The sequence below is a fragment of the Ylistrum balloti genome, unplaced genomic scaffold (genome assembly GCF_031769215.1).
Source record: "Ylistrum balloti isolate Yb309-2 unplaced genomic scaffold, AGI_CSIRO_Ybal_v1 Utg370680, whole genome shotgun sequence".
Classification (NCBI taxonomy): Eukaryota; Metazoa; Mollusca; class Bivalvia; order Pectinida; family Pectinidae; genus Ylistrum; species Ylistrum balloti.
In genome coordinates, this window is record NW_026782410.1 from 85,588 (window position 1) to 101,967 (window position 16,380).

At 36.0% G+C, this 16,380-nt stretch overlaps 1 protein-coding gene across 1 annotated transcript; it reads right to left on the bottom strand.

Moving 5' to 3' along the window:
• Positions 1-10,774: 10,774 nt before the first annotated feature.
• LOC132557498 (cystatin-A-like) lies at positions 10,775-15,735 on the bottom strand. Its single transcript, XM_060221988.1, has 3 exons — positions 15,573-15,735; positions 13,532-13,633; positions 10,775-12,471 (listed from the first exon to the last, which is right to left on the bottom strand). Exons 1-3 carry the CDS (start codon positions 15,717-15,719, stop codon positions 12,343-12,345), a joined length of 378 nt encoding a protein of 125 aa, XP_060077971.1. The 5' UTR covers positions 15,720-15,735; the 3' UTR covers positions 10,775-12,342.
• Positions 15,736-16,380: the final 645 nt, after the last annotated feature.

Below are 16,380 nucleotides of genomic sequence, written 5' to 3' on the forward strand. Positions count from 1 at the left end.
AATAACATATACGCTATTCCATCCTGACAATACGCTTTCAGACACATACACCATTCATTTGGAGGGCCCATCAAGTTGTGAAATTCAGCTTCCATTTCTTTTATAGGTTCCATTACCTGGAAATATGTTTGAATGGGTAAAGTTTTTTTAACCGTCGATATTGTCGGCTGTCGGATCAGAAAGAAAACAGAAAAAAATGAAGAAAAGAAAATGAGGCAATCACGTATACGGAACAATGCTAACCTTGCCGAGAATGTTCACTGTTTTGAACATGCTGATTTAGATACAATATTGTGGGCGATTTATTCATTGTTATCTGCAGTTTAAAAAGATTCGACGAAACAATTAAACTACTTCAATACACAAGCGAAGTATCCGTAAGTTTACAAGGAATTCCTGCTCGACATTGATGGATGAATTTGACCTCAAGCGACTACTTCTGACGCCAGCCGTCTAAAATCCTGCACCCGTATATATTTATGTATTCGCTAGGAGAAGTGATTGTCCATTGAGCGCCGTGATCAGTATAAAGGTTGGAGAATGGAAAAGTAATATCAACTTATTTACAAGGATACAATACATGATATAACATGATATTTATGTGATGGGTGTGTTAGGAAAGGGAAACATTAGGAACATGCAACGAGTGTACAGTGAATAACACTGTTAATGTGTTTACATCGGGTACATTGTATATGCTGATTAAATAACATCAATAAATTAAATATTTCTGAAATTTATACAAGGTACACCAGAATATTGTAAAGTCAGCTATCAAACACAACACATTGTATGAGGGGTAAACGACAGGTATGAAGAACCTTGTCTAAAGCGTTTTGAGAAATAAGTGTGGATTACTACCTCTGCATGTTAACTGATCATACAGCTTCAAAACCGCATCATTCTACTACCAAAAACACTAAATACCAACGAAAACCACAAACAGAAAAGTTCACAAATATAGAAACATGAGTTAAACAATTACTTTTGAAGAACAGAAAAATACAACAGTTCTGGAATTAAGAAAAAAATTCAAGGCGGGAAACAGCAAAGGTCTCCAAGGTAGAAACACGTGTTTAAGCTTGAGGGAATCTAAAGGTAGAAACACAGGTTAAAGTTTGATGAAATATACAGGTAGAAACACGTGTTAAAAGACTGAGGAAATCTAAAGGTAGGGACAAGTGTTAATAGCTTGGAAAAATCTAAAGGTAGGGACAGGGGTTACAAGATTGAGAATAGAATGGTGCAACCCAACCACCCGCCCCCAATGAAACCCCCCTCTCTCTCTCTCTCTCTCTCTCTCTCTCTCTCTCTCTCTCTCTCTCTCTCTCTCTCTCTCTCTCTCTCTCTGGGTGACCAAATGTTAAAGAATCAGGAACACACACCGACTGATTTATTTCGTTGGTCAATATATCATTATCAATTGTTTGTTTTGCTTTGGACTTGTGTTTAGCTTTAGTAGTTTAATAAATCTTAAAACAATGAGTACTGAGTCAAAAAAGTCGTAATCTAAGCTTAAACGCAATGAAACCGAGGTATAAAACTCAATGACACCAAGGTATTAAACTCAATGAAACCAAAGTATTAAACTCAGTTAAACCAGGGTATTAAACTCAATGAAGCCAATGTATTAAACTCAATAAAAAAAACTATTAAACTCATTGACACCAAGGTATTAAACTCAATGAAACCAAGGTATTAAACTCAATGAAACCAAGGTATTAAACTCAATGAAGCCAAGGTATTAAACTCAATGAAGCCAAGGTATTAAACTCAATGAAACCAGGGTATATCATGAAAATAGCATAGAGACCACTGGAAAAGTAAAATAAGGGAATGTAAAATTCTACTACTTCATCAAGGCTGAATATATCAAAGAGTTTATAAAACAAGCCACAAAGACTTTCCGAAGTCCTTCTATTTTACGTTCAGATATGTTGATGATGTCTTGTCAATAAAAAGCAAGAAATGGATTAACCATATTCATCGGGTATATCCATTAGAAATAGAATTAATGTACAAAAGAGACTTTTCTATATCAGCTGCTTACCTCCAACTTTTCTCAGAACGAAACCAACAGGGACAGCTTTTCATCAAGGTGTATGATAAGGGTGATGATTTTAATTTTCATGTTGTGAATTTTCCAATTCTGGATCGCAACAGCCCTGCATCCACAACCTTTGTTGTTTACATTTCCGTAGTTGACGTCACAATTACCGTGCAAGATGCAAACAACTGACACACAAACTTACAACACAGGATTTTGAGAGATCCAGATTGATGAAGATTATGGGGGAATTTCTACGCTCGTCATAATAACCTTATTTGGAAATATTACCTGTACGACGTAAGTTTGACATGTTTTGTGTTCATGAACAAGCATGGCGGTTCCGTCGTTGTTTACCCTTTTCTCCTTTGACATTACTTACTTGGATTTATCAAGGTTAACATAACGAGCACGGCCGACGGTGCTTCTCCTTGTAATATTACATGAGTAACCTTGGAAACCTTTCTTGTTCATATTTGCTTTACTAAATTCGAGTTTGAATAAAGTGTCTATCAATTAGTCGGTATTTTCTTTCTCTCTCTTTCATTTATTTATTTTGAATATGACACATTGATACTGTCCTAGCGATCTTTCTATGTAATTGCACAACGTCAAGTATCCCTATGTACTAGGGGTGGTGCCAACTTGGCCTTTTTACTCTACAGCTTCTCGGTAAGGAATCCTATTTTTCTTAAGGAAAGATACTAATGTCTGTTGCTTATAATATGATATTCAAAACATGAGATGTGTGTGAAAGTGATGTGTTTGGATGGTTTTAAAACGAAAATTTTATAGATAAAAGTACAACTTCAATTTTGGATATAAAGTGAGTATGTGACAATATTCCAATTGGCCAATGGGGGAACTATATATATATGTTATGATTCCGAAGACAAGTGAGTTGATATCTACACTCTGTTTCTTTGTTGACCCGACATTGACCTAAATGGCCTCATGGTGTGGTCCGAAATGGTGACACTGTGAATTATCTGTTTTAAACAACATTTACTACTAGTATTTCTAATATGATCAAATGTTTTGACAGAGACTAAAAAGGCAACACATGAAAATATTTCCAATTTTAAAACAAGATTCAAAACAATAGAATCTGACCATAGAGCCCATTATGTAACAATAGAGAGGTACATAATAATTTATGTATGAAATTAAATTCTCTTTTTCAAGTACTAGTCCTTAACGTATAAATCCAACATGGTTCTGTTATAATGTACATGCATAGGTTATTAATCAGCCTGACCCAATACAAATGCTCACTAATAGTAAGTTTGACCTTGTCTCGACGCGGAGATGATAATATGTCGATAGTGAACGGTTACTTAGTAACAGAAGAGGAGAGAGGGTAACCTATTACGGTTGTTAGGGGTTACTGAGAGTGATGCTAAAGTTGAATATTATGAGTTTTGAGTCGTAATTCACTTGGCGCGATGTTGACCGAGAGTGAGCCAAGCGAGGTGTCGCTAGTGAGCGGTCACTGGGGGTCAGTTATGGCACAATTCATAACAGCTTTAGGCATTTGTACGTCAACTAATTACTTATGACCGGTCTTTCAGTGACGTTCGCCAGGGTCAGTGCGTGGTCAGTTGCACATGGGATCACGGGAGGGTGGAAGAAACAGATTATTTTACAAATTGCTAACATGCCTTTGAAAACCATATTACACTACTAATGCTATGTTACAAGAAACATGAGATCAGTTTGGAAACAGTAAAACGCATTCTTACCTTGCCGTAAGAAATCTAATGTGCGTGAGGTTTGCCCCTGTGAATAGTCCCCAGGATGCAGATGGTCTTTTTCAGCAGCGGTCACCGACTGCCGCTGTTTGGTTACCAACTTTTACACACAAATGTGTAACCGACCTACAGATCGCTTTCCTATCGATGACCGTCTTCACCTGAACAAACTATTTCCACCCGAGGCAGATATAACGTGCTGTCACTTCCGGCAATATAATGATATGCCTAACTTACTCGCCAATAAACGCGGTTTGAAAGGGATAGTTTGGTTTTGAAGTGGCTTCTCTAAAATAAACAATAAAATACAGTGTAACAGAGTTATCCAGTAATTATTTTATAGTTTTTTGTACTAATTATGTTAATTATATACAAATATTTGTAAATGTCTACTAATTATTGGTCAGTATCAAATTGATATACCACTCATAAAACTCAAGTGACCAGCTAACCACAAACAACGTAACTTAAAAAAAATATAGATTTTATAAAACTGCTCGGATGGTAATAATAAGACACAAAACATAAGCTGAATAGTTATCTTTCAACATATTACTGGCATACCCACAGGAACTGGACATGTGTCTCTCTTGTGGCTAACAGGTTGATATTTCCATTCGAGACTAGATTTATTGAAGAGCTTATCAGGACAAGGCTCAAGATCCTTACTTCTATTTTTATCAAAATTTTCGAAACGAATAGAGCCATTTTATACATAAGGATATAACAAACAACAGAGTCAAACAAGGAATTAAACTGCATCATACAGATGCTGCGTCTTCCTAGGACGCGCAACTGTTACTAAGGGCCTAAATTTTGAAGCCTTGAGGGCGACTGAGGAAAAACCCAATGTGATTGAAAGAAAAGTTAAAACTCTAGATAGGAATTTCGTAAATTTCCTATATTCAATAATTTTAAAAGAAATTTAAGTACGTTTATACATTGAAACGTGGCATGCAGGTTACGGCAAACATCGGGGACTGAAAGTCCACCAGCAGTGTCTATCACCTGCTATCGTGAAGATTGTATAAAACAAACACAACTGATAGATATATGTATAGTGTCTTTCAATAACACAGAACAGAACTGTCTGATATACATTCCAGAATTTAAAATCAAGGACAAAGTAGGCGAGTATTCCACATCGCCGGCTTATATCGATCTTAACCTATAGCGCTGTGAAACAGGACAAATATTCGTTAAACGCTATGAAAAGCCTTATGAGAAGTATCTATTTCTAGATGGTATCATTAATGCTTTCCGAAACTTTCATATTGCCGCTGACTTTTGATATTTTAAATAACAGTATCATGATTTCTGTGATAGACAGAGACAAGAGGAGGTCTAGAAAAGCACATGAGCTATGGGCGGTGGAGATCAACGCTTTCACAAATGTCTGATATGTCAAGACCGAATTAGAGACACAGTCGTTCGGAAAGTTGAAACGGTTATTTCTTTCGTGAAATTCTTATGATGATAAGTACTTCATTGCTCTTTACTTTATATCTAACTTCAGAAAAAAAAGAAATTCAGTATATAATTTTCAGTTTGCTGAATGTTAACGTGACGATGGAGACATAAAAAAAACAATCAAATTATGCCGTTACAAGGTAAACAACATACAAGGTGGAAGTATTGACTAGGAAAGTATGAACAGGTTAAACATCATGACAGGTTTCGATACACAGTAAGTAGAGGTCTGGGTTTTTCCTATACATCGTCTACACTCTGCATGTAACAATTTCCCGGTAAACCGGGAAACATTACCGATATAGTAATGGATTTATAGCAATATTTAAGGTCTCTATAACGCTGTTTGTCTTGCCTTGGTATAAGTTGTGACTTTATATTACATCTTAACATCGTGATTGATATGCACTGATTGTATTTTCTGTGTATCATATGACAGGTGCGCAAAATAAATAACAAAATTCCGTTCATCCGACATCTTACAAATTAAACTGTACATATCGAAATTGTATTATCGTTGACGTCTGTCTTGGCTAGAGTTCACAATTACTATGCTCATGTTTCTTATCTCGGTGGTCACGCTGGTGTCTTCCTTGTCACCCGCCACTTCCAGGTGAAGTCCAAAAATTGCGTATCTCATTGGTGACAATATTCGAACGATAGAAACGAAGATTAAACACAAAGTAAAGAAACATTCACTCGGAGCCCTTTTTATGGAAGGTTAGATGTCTTCTGCTTTATTGACGACAACAGTTATACAAATTGTTCTCAAAATGAGACCTCGTATCAGACTCGATCTTGTCACATTTTGACTTCTTCGCACGGCTAATATGGTGTTTTGCAATCAAGGGTTTTGCAGGCATGTTTGTGTTGTTTATTGCCTTGTAAATAGCCGAGGAGTGCATAGTTTAGTTGTAGCAGCTGGCGGCTACCTCACCGAACATCAAAGGTGAGGCCCGTCGCACGGATGTTTGCAGACGAGAATTAAGCTATTGTGGACCTTATTTGCATGCTGTAGAGTATGTATCTTAAGATTATATTAAGAAATAAAGAGAAATATTTGACTTTTATTACATTGATGCTACAGACAATCTGTTTATTTATCTGTGACTTTCAAACAATTCTGTGTAGAATGTGTGCCGATATATAGCAACGTGTATAAAGTGCTCGGAAGTAGGCCAAATACCTCAATGTCATCACGATTACATATTACTCTGTCAGGTTTGATGTATTGGAGCCATTTTGACACTGGAAAGGTGTGATATCAACGCCTAACCAAGTTCATACACCGGAATAAGTGTTTACACTAACTTGATATCATTGCTATTAGTAAAAATCTCCTTCATGTTACATACAGTAAAGATGTATCGTGGTAAACGTAAATGATAAAGACTGGTCGAAACTCGTTACTAGCTTTATGATAATAGAGCTCAAATTCATTCCGAACTCCTACTGGTTACAAGTTCTCGGTAGTTACATTAGGGGTACTACAATTGTCAAAGATTGTATATCAGACACACAACGTCACTTTTCATTAAAAGTAGACACAGCAGAACCAAACAACGTAAAAACTAATTTATACGGCTGTATCGTCCTTCTAGAACATGTCGGCGATCTCAAGGGCCTACAGTTTGTATGTTGATGTCACTGCAAATTGGTCGAATTCAATGTTAAAAACCAGATGTTTAAGTCTTACACCACCAATCAAAATCAATATCAGATGGGGTGGTCACTTATCACACAATTCAATGTCACAAACTAGACGGGGTTGTCACTTACCACACTATTCAATGTTACAAACCAGATGGTGTTGTCACTGACTCAGAATTCCATGTCACAAACCAGATGGGGTGGTCACTACAGAATTCAATGTTGAAGTTATCACTTATCACACAATTCAATGTCACAAACTAGACGGGGTGGTCCCTTACCACACAATTCTATGTCACAAACCAGACGGGGTTGTCACTTACCACACTATTCAATGTTACAAACCAGATGGTGTTGTCACTGACTCAGAATTCCATGTCACAAACCAGATGGGGTGGTCACTGACTCAGAATTCAATGTCAGAAACCAGATGAAGTTATCACTTACCACACAATTCAATGTCAAAAACCAGACGGGATGGTCTCTTACCGCACAATTATATGTCAAAAACCAGACGGGATGGTCACTTACTACACAATTCAATGTCAAAAACCAGACGGGATGGTCACTTACTACACAATTCAATGTCAAAAACCAGACGGGATGGTCTCTTACCGCACAATTCAATGTCAAAAACCAGACGGGATGGTCACTTACCACACAATTCAATGTCAAAAACCAGACGGGATGGTCTCTTACCGCACAATTCAATGTCAAAAACCAGACGGGATGGTCACTTACTACACAATTCAATGTCAAAAACCAGACGGGATGGGCACAATTCAATGTCAAAAACCAGACGGGATGGTCACTTACTACACAATTCAATGTCAAAAACCAGACGGGATGGTCTCTTACCGCACAATTCAATGTCAAAAACCAGACGGGATGGTCACTTACTACACAATTCAATGTCAAAAACCAGACGGGATGGTCTCTTACCGCACAATTCAATGTCAAAAACCAGACGGGATGGTCTCTTACCGCACAATTCAATGTCAAAAACCAGACGGGATGGTCACTTACCACACAATTCAATGTCAAAAACCAGACGGGATGGTCACTTACCGCACAATTCTATGTCAAAAACCAGACGGGATGGTCTCTTACCGCACAATTCTATGTCAAAAACCAGATGAAGTTATCACTTACCACACAATTCAATGTCAAAAACCAGACGGGATGGTCTCTTACCGCACAATTCTATGTCAAAAACCAGACGGGATGGTCACTTACCGCACAATTCAATGTCAAAAACCAGACGGGATGGTCACTTACCGCACAATTCAATGTCAAAAACCAGACGGGGTGGTCCCTTAACACACAATTCTATGTCACAAACCAGACGGGGTGGTCACTTACCACACAATTCTATGTCACAACCAGAAGGGATGGTCATTTACCCTCAATTCAAAGTAAAAAACCAGACGAGGTGGTCACTGAGTCAGAATTCAATGTCAAAAACCAGATGTGGTGGTCACTTACCCAACAATTTAATGGAAAAAAACAGATGGGGTGGTCACTTCCAAAAAATCCAATGTCACAAACCAGATGGTGTTGTCACCCAACAATTTAATGAGAAAAAAAAACAGATGGGGTGGTCACTTACCACACAATTCAATGTCAAAAACCAGATGGTGTTGTCACTTACCAAACAATTTAATGAAAAAACTAGATGGGGTGGTCACTTACCACACAATTCAATGTCAAAAACCAGATGGTGTTGTCACTTACCCAACAATTTAATGAAAAAACTAGATGGGGTGGTCACTTACCACACAATTCAAAGTCAAAAACTAGATGGTGTTGTCATTTTCCCAACAATTTAATGAAAAAACTAGATGGTGTTGTCATTTACCCAACAATTTAATGAAAAAACTAGACGGGGATGTCACAAACCATACGGGGTTGTCACTTACCACAAAATTCAATGTCACAAACCAGATGGTGTTGTCACTGACTCAGAATTCCATGTCACAAACCAGACAGGGTGGTCACTTATCACACAATTCAATGTCACAAACCAGATGGTGTTGTCACTTACCCAACAATTTAATGAAAAAACTAGATGGGGTGGTCACTTACCACACAATTCTATGTCAAAAACTAGATGGTGTTGTCATTTACCCAACAATTTAATGAAAAAACTAGATGGTGTTGTCATTTACCCAACAATTTAATGAAAAAACTAGATGGTGTTGTCATTTTCCCAACAATTTAATGAAAAAACTAGATGGTGTTGTCATTTACCCAACAATTTAATGAAAAAACTAGACGGGGATGTCACAAACCAGACGGGGTTGTCACTTACCACAAAATTCAATGTCACAAACCAGATGGTGTTGTCACTGACTCAGAATTCCATGTCACAAACCAGACGAGGTGGTCACTTATCACACAATTCAATGTCACAAACCAGATGGTGTTGTCACTGACTCAGAATTCAATGTCAGAAACCAGATTAAGTTGTCACTTACCACACAATTCTATGTCACAAACCAGACGGGGTGGTCACTTACCACACAATTCTATGTCACAAACCAGAAGGGGTGGTCACTTACCCTCAATTCAAAGTAAAAAACCAGACGAGGTGGTCACTGACTCAGAATTCAATGTCAAAAACTAGACGTGGTGGTCACTTACCCAACAATTTAATGGAAAAAAAACAGATGGGGTGGTCACTTCCCAACAATTCAATGTCACAAACCAGATGGTGTTGTCACCCAACAATTTAATGAGAAAAAAAAAACAGATGGGGTGGTCACTTACCACACAATTCTATGTCAAAAACCAGATGGTGTTGTCATTTACCAAACAATTTAATGAAAAAAATAGACGGGGTGGTCACTTACCACACAATTCAATGTCAAAAACCAGATGGTGTTGTCATTTTCCCAACAATTTAATGAAAAAACCAGATGGCGTTGTCATTTTCCCAACAATTTAATGAAAAAACTAGATGGTGTTGTCATTTTCCCAACAATTTAATGAAAAACCAAATGGTGTTGTCACTTACCAAACAATTTAATGAAAAAAATAGACGGGGTGGTCACTTACCACACAATTCAATGTCAAAAACCAGATGGTGTTGTCATTTTCCCAACAATTTAATGAAAAAACCAGATGGCGTTGTCATTTTCCCAACAATTTAATGAAAAAACTAGATGGTGGCGTCATTTTCCCAACAATTTAATGAAAAACCAGATGGTGTTGTCATTTACCAAACAATTTAATGAAAAAAATAGACGGGGTGGTCACTTACCACACAATTCAATGTCAAAAACCAGATGGCGTTGTCATTTTCCCAACAATTTAATGAAAAAACCAGATGGCGTTGTCATTTTCCCAACAATTTAATGAAAAACTAGATGGTGTTGTCATTTACCCAACAATTTAATGAAAAATCTAGATGGGGTGGTCACTTACCCAACAATTCAATGTCACAAACTAGACAGAATGGTCACTTACCACACAATTCAATGTCAAAAACCAGATGGTGTTGTCATTTACCCAACAATTTAATGTTAAAAACCTGATGGTGTCATCACTTACCCACAATTTAATAACTTCATGGTTTTCAGTATTTTGTGATTAAGAAGGAACATCAGGTGTATTTATGTGTATTCGGACCTATGTCACTATTTGAATGAATTAAAACATGGCATTAAGCAAACAATGAGGAACTAGAATTATTGATCTTTACAATGAATAACTATGTTATACAATGTAGGGATGCTCAATACAAATTTGGTCACATGTGCACAGAAAGTTTGGAGAACAGATCTTTAGACCAGGAGAGGAAATGATGTATGTAACCTTGAAACAAACAAACACGCAAAAAGCTTGATAACGCAAAGAAACAATTTTATTTTCAGCTCCAAAGTAACAGAACTACTGTTAAATTAATTTTTTAAACACAGTATACCCTAATCTTCAACCTTCTAGATACATACATAACTAAAGCATATGTATATATATATATATATATCAAAGACATGATAATATTTGTATGGTCAAAATACCCACCATTTATGGTGCATGCATCAATCAAGTCCAACCATAACTCAAGTACACATGTATCTATACTTCTAACAACATGTACAGTTTGAAAATCCTTGCATGCACATCCTTGTATAAAGTGATTTGAATTCCTTGACATTTACTTACTAATATCTACAACTGAAATATCATACAGTGATAAAGAAGAGTACAGAACAAATGATCAACATATGATGTATCAGAACAGTAAACCTGTATAATCGAAAACTGGGACCTAACTGAGAACAACCATCTGGAGAACGATTCCATAAAGAACGCCTACCTGTACTAAATTCATCAATTTCAAAATTGTGAAAACAAATGATTATATTAAACAAAAAGTTTCATTTATCAACAGCGAAAGTCTTACCTAAATCTGTTTACCTATCAATAAACGTGATGAATCAGATACTTTATACAACAAAAGCAATGGACCCTGAAGATAAAACTTAATAAAAAAAAAACTCTGGAGTTGTCTCCCATTGTACAAACCCACCCTCGTTCGTTGAAAGACTGAAATGCCTCAGTCATTGGTATAAAACCAATTAAGATAAAATAAACAAACCACCGAAGACAAATATGGAGCTAAGCTGTTATTTAATTACAGAATCTTTTGTTCTGCTAAATGGATAGAAATATACATAAATATCAAGCATAAAAAGGCACTTGTTTGAAAAGTTGCTTAAATCTGAGAAAGACAAAACAAGAAGATGTAAACAACCTTTTCAAACAATGGTCATTTACTATTTTTGGAAGGAAATCTCAGAATTTTCAAATAATGTTTCAATCTACATGTACATGCATATTGGGTCCAATGACATGACATACCACACATTGTACTATCTGACTATGTTGTGATGTATACTATAACTAATGACTTATATTCAAAACTAAGTTATTCATATTTGAAATTTGGCAATGCATATTAAATATAACTAGTTTTGGAATAAGAATTTCCTTCCAGTGTGGACTTTAATGGTATTACAAATCACCATACATTATCTAGACAGTTAAACAGATCTGAAGAACAAACGCAACCATTTGATAGTGTAAAGTTAGTACTGAACAGCTGATAGCCATGGCAGCAAGCTATCAGCTGTCACTTTGACTTTAAACATATTTCTTCACTCTAAGTTTAAATCAGATAACATTCATGCAAAGTAAATTAAATCATATATTATTTGAACACAATCTGCAAGAAATCTTTAAAAAAAATATATAAAAATTACAGTTTGAATAATGTAAAGAGAAGGAATCATTATTGCAAAACTGAATTAAATAAACTATAAGTTCTAAACATAAATCAAAAGCTTTTAACATATATGTAAATCATAAGTTTCATAGAGAGTGTTATATCTGCTTTAAATGATAAATGACACCATTTCATTAGAAGTATGTGATGTCATCATCTTTGCTTTTGCCATCCTGACAGGCAGCAAGTTCCTCTTCCTGTCCTGTGTGAGGCAACGGTTTGTATACTCTGATGTGGATGTAATGCTCATCTCCTACATCAACCTGTTAGGTGGTAAATATGTAACTGTACAAACAAATTGTCACCAAGGAAACTGCAAGTGTACATACAATACATGGTAAATATCTCGTGAGATTTCCAAGTGGTGTAATCCAGATATGCTTAACACACCTGATAACAAAAACAGTACATATTGTTAGCAGAAACAGATTACTGTGTGAATTTGTTATCTAAGGCCAGTGTAAAAAGTTGATGTAGAGACCAAAATCTCAATGTAGGTCTCTCATCAGGGTAATGTCTACATATGAAGGAAACCCAAATGAAAGTATTTTCTGATGAAAACAAAATGAGCAGAGACTATATACCTCTCAACTCTTGATCTTTTTCCTTTCAATTAAAAGTATTGAGGGGTTTATGAGGCGTCATGTTCTTCAGGTTATCATTTCAAAAGCAGTCAAAGGCAATCTTTAACCTTTTAACCTTGACCCATAACTGTCAAAATGTATGCTGAGGTTCATGAGAGCTCATACACAATATTTTTATTTCAAATGTGATCAAGAGTGAACTCTGACATTTATGCTTCACCAATGAGCACCAAAATCCATCTAAGTATAGGAGTTGATGGCCAGACAAAATGTTGTGAATATGACCAAAATCTGTCTAGCTGTCCATGACAAAGACCCAAAGTAATTATACATACCAACCCATCCCCTCCCCTTTACAAAGTGATAGCAGGGGGGCGGGGCAGTATAATAATCCCCTAAGAGGGAAAATGATCAGCCTCACATATAATAACATATCAAGAAATGAGTTTTATTTTATCATATGGTTTAAATAATGTTCTGTTTAATCAACTTTTATGTGCATGTGATATGTTTTACAGTATAAGGCATTGTTAACTGAATCCAAAGCTGCAATTAGTTTTAAATGTTTTGTTTTTCTTAAACAAATTATTTTGCTACAGTTGTAGTATAAATACTGGTAAATTGTTTGAAATGAAAAGGCTTAATGGACTTGTCATCTCAAAAAATTTCAGATAATTATACCAAGACAAATGTCATCAGATTACACCATCTCAGTATAATTGTAAGTATCCATTAGTACCTTTATGAAGTAATTCACTCCAGCTACCACCTGACTTTTGTAACTGACTGCAATGAAACGTTCAAACTCCTGGTTACATATTGCCTTTACATCATCCTTCAACTGGAAATCAAATAAAAACCACTAAATCATGCAATCATAACAATAATTACGAATTATTGTAGATATGTTAGTTGGATGTACAATGTAATTACTAGAAGGTGCATACGAGTTTTTGGGTAACTTGCATTATGCCTTATTTTCACTATCATCCCAGCAATATCACCTTTAGAAGACGGGTATCACATTTCATGATTGGCGCAGAGTCATGTGGTGAAACACAAGTCATTCAGAGTAAAGGGGGTTACAATGTATAGAAGTAATGTAATAGGGTTAAGTTTTAGGTAATTTTGGCCGCCGTTGTCTAGCGCCGCGCCGTTTGGATTTCCGCGTCGTCTGTGATCGTTATAAATGTATGTATATATGTTGCGTCTATATGTTTAGTTTGCCCGTGTGATGTAGTGTGTCTACGTATGTCCAGTTATTGTCTCGTTTTCGTTCTTTGGTCTTTGTCTGTATTTGGCGGGTTTTCAGTGGACAAAGGGGACATTGACCATTACGGACGATTGAAACCTCCGTCCAGATTATGAACACCTTGTCCCGTAAATTTAATCATCTACGATCCCAATGATATCAGTCATTTGTCTACGATCATAATGAGCCCTATGTTACTTTAGGACCCTTGACCCATTGTTGGGGGTCTTTAGAGTTTAACCTAATAAACATCTGGAACCGGACCTGGTGTTCGCCCTCATTATTTTTTATAAAACAACCAAATTTACAGTAAGTTTCAAAAATAACAATGGACCCTAATTCCTTTATGTTTAAGACCACTTTGATTGCAACTACCCTTTTCTTCATAATTATATATTTATGATATTAGCAACATTTTGGTAAGTCTACCATTTAGTGTTGGTGTTAACTGGCTTAACTGAGAGCTGGCAGCAACAGACAGAAATTTTTTGTCTCTAAAATGATAATTTAATGTCAAAATTCACATTGAATATGTTGTTATCGATATTTATAATTTTACTAACAATGAGCATAGTCAGAAAATGAAGATATTGATAAAACCATAATAAATGTGATCATTGTCATCAGATAACCATTTTAGAGACAGATTTTTTGTCTGCAACAGCAGGAAAAATGATCATGGTATTAGTATGGAATGTTTAGTTTATCAGTTGTGGTTACTTCTAAATATATCAATGTTCACAAACAAATGTCTGGATAGACTCAGTCATTTTTGTTGATTTGTGAGACCATATATATTGTGACAAATACATGTAGCATTGTCAACAAATATTTGATTGGGACTAGCATAGTGAGCTCATGCCTTTGATAGATATAAACCCCAAATATGAAAGTTGAGAATACTATTGTGTGTACTTTAAAAGCTGCATTCAACAATAGGGTTTCACACTTACAAGTTGTTATAAACATGAATAGGACAGAAGCTCTCTAGAATTCTGGTCATTTTGGTACCAAGTATACCCAGTTGTTTTCAGTACTTACAACAGTGTGTCAGTACTTACAAAATGGTTTACACGGCAGCAATATTTATAAATGACAAAACACCGTAAAAAACAAATCAAATACATAAATCACAACATTTTAAAAAGTACCGAAACGGCTTATTTTGGAAGTACCCATACAACCTGTTACCGAAACAACTTGCCCCCGAGCTGCTAGAGTGTCAAAAACACGTCTACACGTGCGAACAGTCAGGCTCTGACAGCCCAATAAAGGAGCACTAATCACGAAAAAAAAAAAACATTTGCCACTTCACTCACGTTTGCAAACACACAAAACGTTGCGTTGCACTATGCTGAACTGGACGCTTCTCCAACACGAGGCAAGACCTCTAGACCAGCATACGCAATGAACAGAACAGGAATGAGTGTGACTAAAATAGATCGTCCTGTCTGGACAACAGTGCAGGTATACGTACATATATAAATACAGTGTAACTTTATGACAATATGAACATGTTCAAGCTTACGTTATCGACGATTTCTTGTATTTCTCCATTAGCCGGTTTTTCTTCGCCGAGCCCTCCGGTCATCATATTGTTAATTTTACTAAAATTAATTAGAACAAAACAAAGAAGAGTAAAAAAACTCGTTGGTTTCGCCAGTAAATGTTGCATTTGTAAAACCCTACACTGGAAGTGTAACGCTTTCCTAATCTGTCAAAGACTCGTGACTCGAAGTAAACAGAAAATAACGGGCGATAACCGAGGTGACATTAATAAGCCCGCAGACTAAACTATACCGCAAACAGACACCAAGGGGAAATGCCAACCACGTAGTTTGGAGTGAAAAGTACCATTGGATATTCGTGACCCAAAATATTTAACTCGTTGACGAAGTCCAGAAAAGCTAATAGCTCACATACTTTTAACAATGAAAAATTTGCTATCACTATTTCATGAGAAGAACTGGATGGATTTTTCTAAGCTGATTGAATGTAAGTTGTATATGGTCGCAAGGCTTGTTAAAAAAACTGTTGCTGTTTATTGTTGTCTGAACAAGGACAACATTAACATGAATCAAAAGTCAATATAGATCTACTGAGCTATTATGTAGAGTTATTAAAAGCTATACATATAAGAAATTTGACCTGGTGGATAGAACATATATACTTAAAACATTTAAAGCCCCAATATACGTAAAAATCACTATAAAAAACAAACTGTATCTTATTTTCCCCGTAATATATGTAACAAAACAGATACTTTCCTTTAATTAAAGAAAATAAAACTGACAGTTTTCAATTTAAATAAAAATTGAAAAAATCGGAAAAAAACA

Bases quoted from the DNA above. Each gene is read 5' to 3' on its own strand.
- LOC132557498 (XM_060221988.1), bottom strand. From the start codon at position 15,719: ATGCAACATTTACTGGCGAAACCAACGAGTTTTTTTACTCTTCTTTGT. The intron at 13,634-15,572 runs GTAAGCTTGAAC...TTTGATTTCCAG, and splicing joins TACAAGAAATCGTCGATAAC to TTGAAGGATGATGTAAAGGC. The intron at 12,472-13,531 runs GTACTAATGGAT...ACCACCTAACAG, and splicing joins GAGTGAATTACTTCATAAAG to GTTGATGTAGGAGATGAGCA.